Raw genomic sequence first — 17,015 nt, forward strand, 5'->3', positions numbered from 1 at the left:
TAGGAAATGACCAGACCAGCTCCTCCACCACTCACCACCCTTCTCCTTTTTAAGGGAGAAAAGGAAAGCCAGAAAAAAATAGAAAGAAAAGGGCACAATGACAAATTATCTTAGTTTGATATGAAAGGGCAGTCAATAGTGAGGAGAAGGAATGTGAAGCGTGGGAACCTGCAAGAACATTTGACATGTGCTCTGCATTGGCTGCTTAACTGAACTGTCTTCATCAACAGTGGCATGGTTCGTTCAACAGCCATGCTTCCAAGTCTATACAAATCGAGTGCTGAAAATACTCTGTAGGTCTTCAGGATGCCTCTCTCCCAAGCTTCCCACTGGGCCCACTTTCTCAACATAGACAAAAGCCTTTTGGAATGAGAATGAAAGTGTTGTGTATTATCTAAACTATCTTATCTTAGGCTTCAAAAATCTGCATTATGCCATTTTACATAGAAGGAAACTGAGGTTCTATCTAAGATAAGGAACCTGTCCAGGACTACACAATTAATAAATACGAGAATCAGAATCCATACTTAAAGAGCATCTGGCTCCAAGAACCCTTTTCTTTATATTCTAGTTGTAGGCTCTAAAAATGGAAACAATTCTGATTGTAGACAGAAATCATCTCAATTTGCCCCTTTGAAAAAGCATGCCTTGTTAAATGTGGTGAAAATTTTACATTGAATTTTTATTGAACTTTTGAATATATATTACAAATTAATATGGATCATGACTTATATGAAATATATTACATCTAACCTCAAAATTTTCTAAAACACATCCTACATTATATAACCTCACTTCTGTTGTCTTACCTGGGCTCCTTTCTGTTTTTTACTTCCTCATTCTAACTAAGCTCCGACATGGCAGTGCCTACCACAGGAAACTATAAAAAGGAGGTTCACGTTAATCTGCCTGCTGTACTGGTAAGGCACTGTCTTACCAGTCCACCACATTTACCGACAAGTGCGTCCCTGAGCCACTGGTACAACAACCTTCCTTCCACTTACTGTGGAGAACCAATTTAGGACAAGAGATAATCAGAAGCCCTATCAAAAATAATCAATGGCTTTGATTATAGAATACTGATGATGGGTAAACACTTCAGCACTATAGCTGTGTAAAAACCCTAAGGAAATGAATTTATGGTATTGTATTCTGTCATACTGGAACTGCAATTTTACTTATAAAAACAAGTTTTTAATACACTGACTTTTCTATAGAGTTCAGAAAGAGTCTGTGATGTGTACTGAGTTTCTGGAAGAACAGAATGTTTCATTTTTCTCTAATTCATTCTATTACCGAATTACAGTTTGATGTATTGGTCTTGACAAGTGCTTCATGCTGATTGTATTGTGCATGATAGTATAATCACTTCCCATGCATTTCCCACTGGCTGGCTGATTAATGCAATAGATTACCTGTAGCACTGATGGCAAGGGGAAATCATTGCCCTTCTATACCCTAAACTGTGTTTATATTTCAGTGTGCATGCGTGTGTGTTCCTCAGTACACGGGTGCCCGGGAAGATTCCTCTGTATATGGGCAGGAAGGCAAGAAAAACCAGAAGGGCAGGAAAGGAAACCTGAGGGCACAGTGAAGATCAATGCCTTTCAGTCACTGTTTTCAGTACATCAGAAATGCTTACCTCTTACTGCTTCCAAATAGATGCCTAGCATTACATTTAATTATTCATTTGCTTTTTATTCACAAATATTGACTGAGCACTAACTCTAGGTATATTTTTCTTCTCACTTTTACTGGGTAACAAAAAAAAGGAATCATTTTCAGTGTTCTATTACTAGACAAGAAGGAAAAACGTAGCATGAGATTATTAAATGGATGCTAATACAAGGATTTACAAGGATGGCCATGAAATTAGTTTAAATGGCCCCAAATAAAAATAGCAACTGATCTTGGACTACTAATATTAAATATAGATGGTAGTTTAATAGCTTCAAAACAAACAAAATATCTCTCAGATTATTTGGTCTATACAGGATCCTAACGTTTAGCAAAGAGCATTTTCTGTGTATGATCAACATGTATGGTTAATAGGTGGCTGGATATAGTAATCTCATCTTTAAATGTGTGTGTATTGGGAGCAGAGTAGGGAAGAAATGAAGTAAGACTTCTGTGCTCTTGGCATCATTTTGAAAGCATTCTTTGTAACAGAATTTTCTCTCAGTTTCAAGCTTATATTTGATTTAGGTGTCCTATTTACAACCCCCTCAGCCCTTGCTCTCCAAAAAGGAAGACTGCAGCTTCCTAAGCCTAAGTCATTTCAAGACTGTTTTTCATTGAAGTCTGATTCCTAATTTATGAATGATTCTCACACTCTCCTCCAGGTTTGCTGAAGCAAATTCTTAAATTTACTAAGTTATCCAAAATGGGGCTGGGGAGCACAACATGAGGACAACAAGGTCTAGCTGGTCATAGCTCTAAAACCACAGATATGTGGATTTCCATAGCAAAGGTTATCTTTGCTCACAGAGTTGAGTGAGTTAGCCACAATTTGCACAACCACTACTATCACTACTACTGGATATTCGTTTCTAGATCAGAGCCTGAGGAAATACCCTAAGATTTCAAGCAACTAAATGTCAGACGGCACCTGTACTTTAGAGTCCTATCTTTATTTCAATTTGGAATTTTTAACTTAAGCACTAAAAACAATGTTACAAAATTATCAGACAAGCTTACAGCAGCCTCACAAAAATTCACCTATTGCAAATCATTGGCCAGTCTGCCTTCCACCTAAATTATATAAGGGGAAGTTAATGGCAAACCATTCAACACCACAATAATCCAAGTCTGTGCCCCAACCACTAATGTTGAACAAGCTTAAGTTGAACGATTCTATGAATACCTACAAGACCTCCTAGAACTAACACCCAAAAAAGATGTCCTTTTCATCACAGGGGACTGGAATGCAAAAGTAGGAAGTCAAGAGATATCTGGAGTAACAGGCAAGTTTGGCCTTGGAGTACAAAATGAAGCAGGGCAAAGGCTAATGAGTTTTGCCAAGAGAAAGCACTGGTCATAACAAACACCCTCCTCCAACAACACAAGAGACAGCTCAACACATGGACATCACCAGATGGTCAATACCGAGATCACACTGATTATATTCTTTGCAGCCGAAGATGAAGAAGATCTATACAGTCAGCAAAAACAAAACCAGGAGCTGACTGTGGCTCAGATCATGAACTCCTTATTGCCAAATTCAGACTTAAATTGAAGAAAGTAGGCAAATCCACTAGACCATTCAGGTATGACTTAAGTCAAATCCCTTATGATTGTACAGTGGAAGTAACAAACAGATTCAAGGGATAAGATTTGATAGAGTGTCTGAAGAACTATGGACAAAGGTTCTAACGCTGCACAGAAGGTGGTGATCAAAACCATCAAGAAGAAGAAATGCAAAAAAGGCAAAATGGTTGTCTGAGGAGGCCTTACAAACAGTTGAGAAAAGAAGAGAAGCAAAAGGCAAAGGAGAAAAGGAAAGATATATTCACCTGAATGCAGAGTTCCAAAGAATAGCAAGGAGAGATAAGAAAGTCTTCCTAAGTGAACAATGCAAAGAAATCAGTTCAGTGCAGTCACTCAGTCTTGTCCGCCTCTTTGTGACCCCATGAACCACAGCACACCAGGCCTCCCTGTCCATTACCAACACCCAGAGTTCACCCAAACTCATGTCCATTGAGTCGGTGATGCCATCCAACCATCTTATCCTCTGTCGTCCCCTTCTCCTCCTGCCTTCAATCTTTCCCAGCATCAGGGTCTTTTCAAATGAGTCAGCACTTCGCAACCGGTGGCCAAAGTATTGGAGTTTCAGCTTCAACATCAGTCCTTCCGATGAACACCCAGGAGTAATCTCCTTTAGGATGGACTAGTCGGATCTCCTTGCAGTCCAAGGGACTCTCAAGTCTTCTCCAACACCATAGTTCAAAAGCATCAATTCTTTGGTGCTCAGCTTTCTTTACAGTCCAACTCTCACATCCATATATGACTACTGGAAAAACCATAGCCTTAACTAGATGGACCTCTGTTGACAAAGTAATGTCTCTGCTTTTGAATATGCCATCTAGGTTGGTCATAACTTTCCTTCCAAGGAGTAAGCATCTTTTAATCTCAAAGAAATTACTGCAAAGAAATAGAGGAAAACAATAGAATGGGAAAGACTAGGGATCTCTTCAAGAAAATTAGAGATACCAAGGGAATATTTCATGTTAAAGATGGGCACAATAAAGGACAGAAATGGTATGGACCTAACAGAAGGAGAAGATATTAAGAAGAGGTGGCAAGAGTACACAGAATTATATAAAACAGATCTTCATGACTCAGATAACCACGATGGTATAATCACTCACCTAAAACCAGAGGTACTGGAGTGTGACGTCAAGTGGGCCTCAGGAAGCATCACTACAAACAAAACCAGTGGAGGTGATGGAATTCCAGTTGAGCTATTTCAAATCCTGAAAGATGATGCTGTGAAAGTGCTGCACTCATTATGCCAGCAAATTTGGTAAACTCAACAGTGGCCTCAAGACTGCAAAAGGCCAGTTTTCATTCCAATCCCAAAGAAAGGCAATGCCAATGAATGTTCAAATTACCATACAACTGCACTCGTTTCACATGCCAGCAAGATTATGCTCAAAATCCTTCAAGCTAGGCTTCAGCAGTCCACAAACCAAGAACTTTCAGATGTACAAGCTGGATTTAGAAAAGGCAGAGGAATGAGAGATCAAATTGTCAACATTTGCTGGATCACAGAAAAAGTAAGGGAAACCCTCAAAAAATCTACTTCTGCTTCACTGACTACACTAAAGCCTTTGACTTTGTGGATCACAACAAACTGTGGAATATTCTTAATGAGACGGGAATACCAGACCACATTACTTGCCGCCTGAGAAACCTGCATGCAAGACAAGAAGCAACAGTTAGAACCAGACATAGAACAAATGACTGGTTCAAAATTGTGAAAGGAGTACGGCAAGGATGTATATTATCACCCTCCTTACTTAACTTATATGCAGAGTACCTCATGCAAAATGCCGGTCTGGATGAATCACAAGCTGGAATCAAGATTTCCGGGAGACATATCAACAACCTCAGATATGCAGATGATACCACTTTAATGGCAGAAAGTGAAGAGGAACTAAAGAGCCTCTTGATGAACTTAAAACTGTTGGCTTAAAACAGCTTAAAAAATTTCACTTAAATCTCAATATTCAAAAAATCATGGCATCTGGTCCCATCACTTCATGGCAAATAAATGGGGAAACAATGGAAACAGTGCAAGACTTTATTTTCTTGGGCTCCAAAATAAGAGGATGGTGAGTGCAACCATGAAATTAAAAGACACTCGCCTTTTGGAAGAAAACCTATGACAAACCTAGATAGCGTGTTAAAAAGCAGAGACAACATTTTGCAAGCAAAGGTCCGTCTAGTCAAAGCTATGGTTCTGTACAGGAGTCATGTACAAATGTGAGAGTTGGACCATAAAGAAGGCTGAGTTCTGAGAACTGACACTTTCCAACTATGGTGCTGAAGACTCTTGAGAGTCCCTTGGACAGCAAGGAGATCAAACCAGTCAATCCTAAAGGAACTTAACCCTGAATATTCATTGGAAGGACTGATGCTGAAGCTGAAGCTCCAATACTTTGGCCACCTGATGTGAACAGCCAAGTCACTGGAAAAGACCCTGACGCTGGCAAAGAGGGCAACAGAGGACGAGATGGTTGGGTGGCATCATTGGCTCAATGGACATGAGTTTGAGCAAATTCAGGGAGACAGTGAAGGACAGAGAAGCCTGGCATGCTGCAGTTCATGGGGTCGCAAAGAGTCAGACATGACTTAGTGACCGAACAACAAAATTGATATAAATAAGTCATTCTTAGGTACACATCTAAAATGAGTGGCTATTTAAAAACCTATTGAAGATAATCACTAACAAGCATGTATTTTAAATCTTAGAATCCTCTGTTCTGGAGTAATCTTAGTGGAAAGGCTAGCGTATGGAGAGGTGAAAGTAACTGTATGGGGATTGAGAAGGACCTGCCTTCTCCCATCACACTCTTCTCCCTCCCATCTCACCCTGGGGGCTCTGTGAGGCAATGTCTGAAACATCTTTCTAAGGGACCAACTTTCCCTGGGTTCTCCCCAATCCCATTAGGCCATCTAAGTTTAAATGAACTATGAAAAGATTTGCAAAGCACCTTGCGAGGTGCCAGCAGACACAGAAAACAGCCTAAGTGTCGGATTCAGTCTTCCCTTGGCTTCCACTTCTTTCATTCTAGCTCCTGGCAGCATTGACTTCCCGTGAAGCCCCTGAGAATCACAGATGTCTTAATATAAGGCTCCTCAGACCTCATTAGTTTTTGTATGCTGCCACTTCATGGTAAGAAATGTTGAAAGGAACTGATCCCCAGCCTGTTTCTCTTGGTTTTCACTCCCTCACTCCTCCTGTGTTCTATCGGATGGTACTCTCTAGAGATCCACATTCTAGCAAAGAGACTCCCCCAGTCAGATTTCCCTTTAGCGGCAGTTTCCTGAGGACAAACACAATACTAACTTTTAGGGAGTGACAAAACTAAGGAGAGAATTTTTCTGAAATTGTTGCTCTGACGTTCCTATTAGCCATGAATGAGAGAAAAAAATCTACTATCAATGGACTCCTGTTATAAACGGAAAGACAGCCTAAACGAATGTAACTGGAACTTATTCTTGGTCCCAACAATGCTACTAGCACACTACATGTACAACACAGAACACTAAAAGGTAAACAGAGGCAGACTTCAGTTTCTTGGGCTCCAAATTCACTGTAGACAGTGACTGCAGCCATGAAATTAAAAGATGCCTTGCCTCCTGGAAGAAAAGCTAGGACAAACACAGACAGCATATTAAAAAGCACAGATATTTTGCCAACAAAGGTCTGTCTAGTCAAAGCTATGGTTTTTCCAGTAGTCATGTACGAGAGAGCTGAACCATGAAGAAGGCTGAGTGCCAGAGAACTGATGCTTTCTAATTGTGATGCTGGAGAAGACTCTTGACAGTTCCTTGGACAGTAAGGAGATCAAACCAGTCAATCTTACAGGAAACTAACCCTGAATATTCATTGGAAGGACTACTGCTAAAGCTGAAGTTCCAATACTTTGGCCACCTGATGCGAAAAGCCAACTCACTGGAAGAGACCCCAGTGCTGGGAAAGATTAAGGGCAGGAGAAGAAGGGGGCGACAGAGGATGAGATAGTTGGGTGGCATCATCGACTCAGTGAACTTGAGTTTGAGCAAACTCTGGGAAACAGTGAAGGACAGGGGAGCCCGGTGTGCTGCAGTCCATGGGTTCACAAACAGACAAGACTGGGGACTGAACAACAAAAGCGTACTACACCTAACTCCGAATAAAAGCTCTGCAGTCTATATTTAGAAGAGTTTTACAAAAATACACAAGGGGGTGATCCCTAACAGTTGTTAAAATCATCCAACTGTACACCTAAATAATTTAGACAATGAATATCATTAATAGTCTCTAACTGGTTAAATAGAATCAAGTCATCTGTTAAGATCTCTTTTAATGCCGAGAATCTACTACTTTCTATTAGTATACACTTTTACATTTTTCTCTCTATTTGTACTCTTTCTCATACAGGGTACTGAATGGATAATTAAGCCCTAGCAGCTGCCATCAAGAGAAGGATGGTTGATAGTATTACACAGGAGCTACTTATCAGAGACTTGCCCACTGTATAGAAATATGCATTCTCTTTTTGGGTTAACTTCTGACCCAAACTAGAAATTACTCTGCCTACTTAAAGCAGAAAATAAACCCCTTTTCCTGTCCCCACGGCAGAAGAGAACTCAGAGGCCTCTGACCCGAAAACACAGAGGTCTCAGTTTTAAGGGACAGAAAGCAGGAGAACCACACAACGGAGAAAGAAACCAGGCCCCAGTAATGAGGACTCAGTAGCAGACAGACGTTCTGAGAACAGTGCTGGAGGGAAGCAAAGCCTCCTGAGCAATACAATGGACAAAGCCTCTGTATTTAGAGGGAGCTCTGAATAATGAGGGGAAAAACAGAGGCTGAGACAGGAGCACAAACCCCATTTCAGAGCAGGACAGCCCAGCCCATGGGCAGAAGGGTCTGCAGAGCCTGTGGACCACATGAGGTAAGGACAGGCCAAGACAGAGACAGTGACCTAAGGGTTTTCACTGGCTCCATTACAAGAGGGACTGGAAAAGAAGAGCAAAGGTTCCATTTATTCCATCTGCAGTAAGCAGTTTCTGTATGATTGCTGTTGTTGTTGTTCAGTCACTAAGTCATATTCAACTCCTTGCAACCCCATGGACTGCAGAACGCCAGGCCTCCCTGTCAATATGCTTATTATATACTACAGTTCTTAATCAATAGCATATATTTGGCTATTCTGCATTAATGGGTTGTTGTTTTTTTTTTTTCTCAGAGGTTGAACTTAGAGAGCCTCTGAGAACACAGGTGGGTAACTAGACTAGGTAAGATCTGCTAACAACTGCAAACAGGACTGTGGGGCCATGGGTGGGCAGACCAGGCCAGGCAGCTTTCAAAGTGTTTGCTGCCACCGAGGTAAGCTTCACTTTGCCCCTATTCTCCTCTAAGCAGAAAGACTGCCAGGCAGAGAGGAATATTGGTCTTTTAAAATAAGCTGAGGATGGTGTGTAGTTTAGGGTTTAAGTCTTTGAAGTCACTGACACCTAGGATCAAATTCCTGTTCTGCTGTTGTGACGTTAGGCAAGTTATCTGGTCTTCTTATAGTTCAGTTTTCTTGGCTATAAAATTGGGGCTAATAACTGTCCCTGGGTTTCCCCAGTAGCTCAGCTGGTAAAGAATCCGCCTGCAATGCAGGAGACTCTGCTTCAATTACTGAGTCAGGAAGATCTGCTAGAGAAGGGATAAGTTACCCACTCCAGTATTCTTGGGCTTCCCTGGTGGCTCAGCTGGTAAAGAACCTGCCCGCAATGCAGGAGACCTGGTTTCGATCCCTGGGTCAGGAAGATCCCTGGAGGACGGAATGGCCACCCACTCCAGTATTCTGGCCTGGAAAATTGCACGGACTGTATAGTCCATGGGGTCACAGAGAGTGACTTTCATTTCCAGTAACTGTTCCTACCTCACAGGGTTGTTTTAAGAATTAAATAAAATAATGTATGCATTATGCGCTTAGCATAGAGCCCGATAAATAAGTGCTGACATCTGTGTTGAGTGTAGTAGCTGGACCACAATGGGGAGAAAAGCAAAAACTTGGATCCTGTAATGTCTACTCTCTCCTCCTCCTCCCCAGCCCTTGAATTTAAGCAACAATGAAGATCAACAAGGCTGGACTGAAAATCTTAAAAGACAGCATTTTGGATAATGAGATCCTCCATTGAGTTCTCCTTGTGTTTGCTCATGTTATTCCTTTTTTCTGTAGTACTCTCATTGAAAATTAAAGTGTTAGTCGCTCAGTCGTGCCCGACTCAGCAATCCCATGTACTGTAGCCCACCAGGCTTCTCTGTCCATGGGATTGCAAGAATAATGGGAGTTGGTTGCCATGTGAGTTGCCGTGCCCTCCTCCAGGGGATCTTCCAAACCCAGGGATCAAACCTAGGTCTCCTGCATTGCAGACAGATTCTTTACCATCTGTGCCACCAGGGAAGCATTGCTTCTTTCCTATAACTCTCCTTCATGAACATCCTGTAAAACCATGCTAAGTTCAGTCTATTTATTTACTAATATGTGAATAAATTACTCTATAAAAAGTGCTCTACAGTTCATTCAAGCCTATTCTAATTTCTCATGTCTCCCGGTGGTTGCATCTCTGCTGCTGCTGCTGCTAAGTCACTTCAGTTGTGTCCAACTGTGTGTGACCCCATAGACGGCAGCCCACCAGGCTCCACCATCCCTGGGATTCTCCAGGCAAGAACACTGGAGTGGGTTGCCATTTCCTTCTCCAATGCATGAAAGTGAAAAGTGAAAGTGAAGTCGCTCAGTCGTGTCCGACTCTTAGCAATCCCATGGGCTGCAGCCTACCAGGCTCCTCCGTCCATAGGATTTTCCAGGCAAGAGTACTGGAGTGGGCTGCCACTGCCTTCTCCGGTTGCATCTCTACTCCCTCTATACTCCCAGTACCATCATCAGCAGTAAAATCAAATACTTAATACATCTATTCTTTCTGATCAGGAAACACAAAAGACTCTGAAAAGAAGGGTTAACAGGAAGGCATCGAAATGGTGTTAAGTGGTAAAATTATATTCTCCTGTGCCCAGGAAGACAAGCTGGCAGGTGATGAGCAATCCCTGATATGTGGTTTATTAGGATTACACACTACACTTACAGCTACATGGAAGTTTCCAAGGCTGTACTGACATCTTTTTGCTGCACAGGGACTCTGGGAATTGCTGTTTTCTCCACGGCACTAGCAAAAGCATATCAACTTATATGATGGCAAGCTATACTGGAATGCTTTCCAGTTTTCAATGAGAACCTGTTACTCCTCAGCCTGTTTACTAGCCACTGCTTTCCTGGTGGCTCAGCTGATAAAGAATCCGCCTGCAATGCCAGAGACCTGGGTTCGATCCCTGGGTTGGGAAGAACCCCCAGAGAAGGGAAAGGCTACCCACTCCAGTATTCTGGCCTGGAGAATTCCATGAACTGTACAGTCCCATGGGATTGCAAAGAATCGGACACGACTCAGAGATTTTCACTTTCTTTCGATCAACTTTAAAATGTAGAAAGCCTGAGTCTGCCTTTACCATAAAAACTAAGTATGGAGCTCAAAACAGTGGGGGAATTACTAAGACTTTTGCTTCTGGAGACATAAGATAGCATAAAATTTCTCCACAATTACCTCCAAAGCTAAACCTTTAGAATCTTACTTCTGGCTCTGCACAAGGCCCTCCAGTTACTTAGAGCACTGTTTTGAATATGTGACTAAAGCGTAAGTTTTCTTCTGTATTCAAGAATAATGTGGGTAGGTGCAGAAGAGGCTGATAGAAGTGACTATTTATATCTGGGATGATAGCTTGAACAGGGTTCTAGGTCCATGGAGTAGGTGCATGTGTGTATGCTAAGCTGCTTCAGTCATGTTTGACTCTTTGCGACCCTATGGACCGTAGGCCACCAGGCTCCTCTGTCCATGTGGTTCTCCAGGCAAGAATACTGGAGTGGGTTGCCATGCCCTCCTCCAAGGGATCTTCCTGACCCAGGGATCAAAGCCACATCTCTTACATCTCCTGCAATGGCAGGTGGGTTCTTTACCACTAGCTTCACCTGGGAAGCCCCATGGAGTAGGTAATATTTAGTATTTTGCAATATATGTAGTCCCAATGGTTGGGCTAAGTTCTCTACTACTCAATGTAGATTTACTCTGATTTCAAAGTCCACTGAATCTTTATACCCACTCAATCTATCCAGCACCCTACCAAGGAATATTATTATAACTACTGCTCAATAACAGTATGGGGCTTCACAGGTGGCACAGTAGTAAAGAATCTGCCTGCCAATGCAGGAGATACAAGAAATGTGGGTTTGATCCCTGGGTTGGGAAAATCCCCTGGAGTAGGAAATGGCAAGCCACTTCAGAATTCTTGCCTGGAAAATTCCATGGACAGAGAGGAGCTTGGTAGGCTATAGTCCTTGGGGTAGCAAAGAATCGGGCACAACTGAGCAACCGAGCACACACAAACACAATAACAGTATACAAGGAAATGCAAACTAAAAAATCTAACTATGGCTATTTCTACCCACACACAGTTAGGTGTCTCTATCAAAAGCTTTGAAGAAAACTCAGAGATACCACCTTGTTCTTATGAACCACATGAGCAAACTCAGAGCAGTAAGACCCTTGTGATGGCAGCCCAGCCTCTCCCAAAGAAACAAGGATACATGCCAGAGAGCAAAACAGATGACTCAGCCCAGAGGAAAAGTGTTTAAAATCTGGAGGAAAAGTATTACATACAACATATTATGAAAATGAAAATTTAAGGATTTTTCCCTGTGATAAAACTGTAATTAAATCTTATTTAACTGTTTCCTCTAATGACATCCAGTTTAATTAAGTTTTAATAGACTGGCAGCCATAACCTATAGTTTTATGAAGCAAAGTAAACTTGCGGCCTAAGAAGACATTTAAGGCAAGAGACCCATCAACACAGACAAGAGGTTACAATATATTCCCTCATCCCTAAAGACCTCCACAATAATTAAGTGTGCTAAACAGTCAGCCATTAGGGCTAACAATAGGTGTGCTCACCACCAATCCGCACTGGGCTGTTCCTTGAAAGCCAAGGGTTATTTCTGTGATCTGCTTTCCAGAAAATTTGCCTGGAGTAAAGAACACAACTGAAAAGGTATGTGTTCTATAGCTCTACCAGACATGTGTCATGTCTATCAAACATGCAGCTTCTCCCGCTGCACTGGGCTTTCTGTCTCAAAATTTTAATATATACATGTTCTCACAGCTGATCATGATACAACACTCATCTTGAGAAGACTGTCAGATGTGTAAGAAAACATCAAGTAGAGAAAAGTAAAATTAATATAGGAAAAACTGATTCACGGGATCTTAATAGTATGCATCTGAATCTATTTCATACTACATTATGAAAATCACAGCATAAATCAAAAAAATTAACTCAGACCAAATGAATATCATAGGCATTTATTTTAGACAAGAACTGAGCATAATCATCCCTTTGTTAGCCAGAGAATGGGGCAAAGAAATTGGGCCTATTGATACCTCAAATAAGATTGCATGCATTTATTTGAATGAAAGAAAGAACTAAATGAATAGGTTATTTTTTAAAACTAACTTTGAAACATCAGCACTTGCATTTTAATAAATCACATATACTCAAAAAAACTGTAAATCTTGGGGAGGAGGGTATCTGATCCTATGAAAGAAAAATAAAATTCTGTAATCTGGCTGACAATCTGATGCCTCTGAATCTCTCTGCCAAGAAGCAGTTACTTGGCTGAGATACTCTTACTTGTACACTTTCATCAGATTAAGGCTTTCATGCCAGGAATTTTTTTCCTCCTGGTGTATTGGCCATTGCCAGAAATGGACCCATCGAATCCACCGGTGCTAAGGAGTTAAGCATCTGAGATTTAATTTAACAGTTTCAGCTTTATTAAGCTGTCACAGAGCGGCCCTACTTTGATAACAGTAGCTGCTCCAATTATGGCTTGGTTTAGGGTTGACAAGTATAATGATTCATTCGTGGCACATGAGAAGCAATAAAAGGTTGTTTTGCATTACAGCTTTAAAAATGTGGGCACTTTTTTCATTTAATTTGTCACTTAGCTTTTGCTAAGAGGACATTTAAATTGCAGTAAAAGGCAAATGGGGCTTTTAGTTTAAATGTAATCCCCATATTTAAATGATCTGTAATGGTGCAGTGTTGGAGTGGGAACACTATTGTCTCACAGTGGGTCCTGATGGTGACATGTGACATTTGTATTCAGGTCCTGTATTATCCATGTGGCTAAAGGGCTTCCAATTTCATTTCACAGCCAGAAGCCTGCAGAAAACACCAATTAACTTGCAGATCCCATTTGCCGACAAAACTCAGCCTCTTCTCAATGTCTGGCATCTGGCAGTGCTCAGCATTTAATTCCAAAGCAGAGCCTTGAAGCAATGTGAGCCCTGTGCAGGGGCACAAAGTCAAATTCCCCCATTTTCTTAAGAAGCAAAATCCTTTTCTTTTGTAGTCCAGAAGCAACTTTTACTTAATTTTTTTGGTGAATGAATATTAAGATTTGAGAGCTACTGTTAGGCCCACGTGAGATTCTTCACAGAACTTAGACTTCATTAAAATGGCAAGTGACCTCTGCTCACCATCACAGTATGCAGGAGAATTTATAGCAGTCTAGTAATGACTGGATGGCAGGACGGGGGGCATGATTTGTGAAAAAAGAAAACACAGGCCAAGAATATGTATTCTTCATCCTGGGCTGAAATCAAAGAACTTGGATAAAGCCTGGTCCATAATTAGAAACGTAGTCCATCAGAGAGTATAATAAGAATCAGCTAGTGAAAACTTCTGCCTAATGAGAATTAATACTTTTGATTGGGAGTTGAAGTACATAATTTTCAAGGCCAACTTGCAAAAGTGAAATACAACTAATGGATTAAATGTAAACACTGAAAATCTTATTTAACTGTATCACTTGTACTTTTTTGGTAACCAAAATATTTAGTTGATATTTTCTAATTAGTTATTTGTAATTTTAAGCTTCTTTAAGTACCAAAGCTCTTTAAATTTTATTCATCTAATATCAATCCAATACTTTTTCCTGAAATGATTCCCTTCATTATAGTTTTTTTTTAAATGTTAATCCTTTTTACTGCCATAAACCAACTAGTCAATTCAACACTTACTGTAGAGTTACAAAACTGAGGAGTCTTTACTTACAAACCACTCAGTATTCTATAAAAATTTTTGTTTAAACCACACATTACACTTGTGTTCTCCAACTACCACACTGAGCTCCCAAACATTTCCTGCCAGGACACCAAAAGGATCTACTACAGTTACAGACTGATTTAAATTCTGATTGAGGGGAAGGCCACTAACACTACTTCCGGTGACCCAAGGAAAGTACTAAGATTAAATTATTATAAGACACTTAATAAAAAATACTTTGGGAAAAGGTCAACAAGTATCTTAACGTTGGGGAATAGCAGACACATGTTAAAAAACAAACAGGAGCTGTCATCCACAAACCAGTTCCTGAACACACATCCTATTAATGGGAAAAAGGAAACTTTGATGTCCAACTGTTTACCATCTTGCTGTATAACCTTAAAGAGTCACACTATGTCATTTTGTGGAAGTTTCCTAACCTCCTCAGACTTTAGTTTCCTTATCTGTAAGCAGTTCATCTCAAAGGTCCCTTCCAAACATTGTAACTGGTATCTTCACAGACAAGTCTTTCTTGGTTGGGGCATGGGATCAATAGCATGATGTGGTCCATCAATAGCCAAGAGGAAGACAGAAGGTGAAGGTATGAAGACTTCTACTATTCAACTTCACTGAAACTAGAAAGTGAAAGTGAAAGCGCTCAGTCATGTCTGACTCTTTGAGACTCCATGGACTATACAGTTCATGGAATTCTCTAGACCAGAACACTGGAATGAGTAGCCTTTCCCTTCTCTAGGGAAAGTTCCCAACCCAGAGATCAAACCCAAGTCTCCCGCATTGCAGGCGGATTCTTTACCAGTTGAGCCACAAGGGAAGCCAAACCTTCTAATAAATATCCAGAACATAAAATTAAAACAGGCACTGACAAAATATTTGCCAAAAATTCCATTTGTCACATACAGATTTCTTAATAGACAACAAATTCATTATTAATTTCTCTAGCAATGAGTACTGAGTAACAAGAGTCATCTCTGCAAATTTCTCAGTAAACACAAGTAGTGGATTTCTCATTTTTTTCAACCACCTGCTGTATTTACATCTTTACCACCATGGATTTGGAAAGCAATAAAAATTATAGAGTTTGCTGTGACTTTTCCATTCTGACAATCAGTAGTTCATCTAAGTTGAGAATAATTTTTAAAAATGACGACTCAAGTTACTTTCAATAACTTTAATGTAGGTAAAAGGGGAAAATGGCCAAATTCCAGCTGAAGTGATTACAATATTAGTCTGGAAATGAATAATCAATGCTATTGTACCGAATACCTATCTGGAAATACACATTCCCCACCCCCCCAAATACTTAAAAGCAGAGTCTGTGCTTGCTTTCCTCGACATCAGACAATTCCCCCAAACGCTGCCAAGACTGATTCCTGCAAATGTTTCATTCTCCCTGTCCTAGCCAGGGTACACTGGCGGCAAGTTCATGTAAGAGCAGCTCTCTCTTCTGCAATATTCTGACCATGCTTTTTCCACTTTCTACCCCAGGCTTCAGCCACACACAACTCACTGGCAATCCATCAGAAGATTCACACTTACCCAGCTCATCCCAGAGCTGCCTGTACTTGTCAGTCATTGCAGTGCCTTGTTGCCTCCAAAGTGACAGACGAGGGTCAGCCATGAACTGCTCTGTTATCAAAGTCAACATTCGGGCCCCATTTGAGTCCCTCATCTTCAACATCTCCCGCACCTAGTGGGGGGAAAAAAATACCTTCAGAAAAATGTTAAAAAATGAACAGTAATACAGAGACGGTACACCTTACTTCTTTGGGGAGGGAAGTTAGGGCGGTGGTGGTGGTGGATTCTTTTAACACCATCCTTTTTAAGCAAACAAAAGTTGTTAAAAATAAGCCTTTGTCCTCAATGGCAATTTAATCAAAGAATGACCATTAATTGTTTTAAAATTGTGTTTTTGAATCCACAAAAGAAAAAATAAATTGCCTAACTTCCCAACTCCCCCCTAAAAATGTTTCTGCCAGACTGCAAAGCAACACCAAAACAAACAAGACAAATCATTCGGTACCTTCTTAACTCCCTGACCGACTGCACTACCACCAGAGTAATGGAGTCTAAAGAAGTGTACCAAAAACTTTTTAGAGATCTTCTAAACTGATCTAATGATGTTTATAGTAATAGCATCTATCCTTCATTTTTTTAAAAACTTTATTCACATACATACAATTCACCAATTTAAACTGTACAATTCAGTGGTTTTTAGTATATTCAAGCACAAGCTGTACAAGTCCTTCGTTTTTGAGGTAAATTAGTAATTACACTAGATTCTTTCTCACCAAGGGTTTCAACATAAAGAGCAACACATACTTCTATTCATTCAGATGGGACTGTTTTTGCAATGGTAAGAGGAAATGTTCAGGGCTGTGTAAGTTCAAGAACTTTTTTGCTCCAAATAAGCAATCCTTATAGCAGAATCATAAGTGACTTCATAAATTAACTCTGCTTCTCTGTTTTGGAACATCAAGCTCTGTCCATTATTCTTCTGTTAATAGTTCCCAGATAAATGAGAAAGCAAAGAAGGAAATATAAGGCTAAGTTGCTCTACAGGAAATCCTAATGAATC

The 17,015-nt window shown here is 40.6% G+C and overlaps 1 protein-coding gene across 1 annotated transcript in view; it reads right to left on the bottom strand.

Moving 5' to 3' along the window:
• Window positions 1-17,015, bottom strand: part of ZSWIM6 (zinc finger SWIM-type containing 6) — a 211,835-nt gene that overhangs the window by 46,351 nt on the left and 148,469 nt on the right. Inside the window, exon 4 of the mRNA XM_061393455.1 lies at window positions 15,977-16,127. Within this exon, the coding sequence (XP_061249439.1) occupies window positions 15,977-16,127 (151 nt within the window). The remainder of the gene's footprint in view (window positions 1-15,976; window positions 16,128-17,015) is intronic.

Source organism: Bos javanicus, chromosome 20 (assembly GCF_032452875.1).
Source record: "Bos javanicus breed banteng chromosome 20, ARS-OSU_banteng_1.0, whole genome shotgun sequence".
Taxonomy (NCBI): Eukaryota; Metazoa; Chordata; class Mammalia; order Artiodactyla; family Bovidae; genus Bos; species Bos javanicus.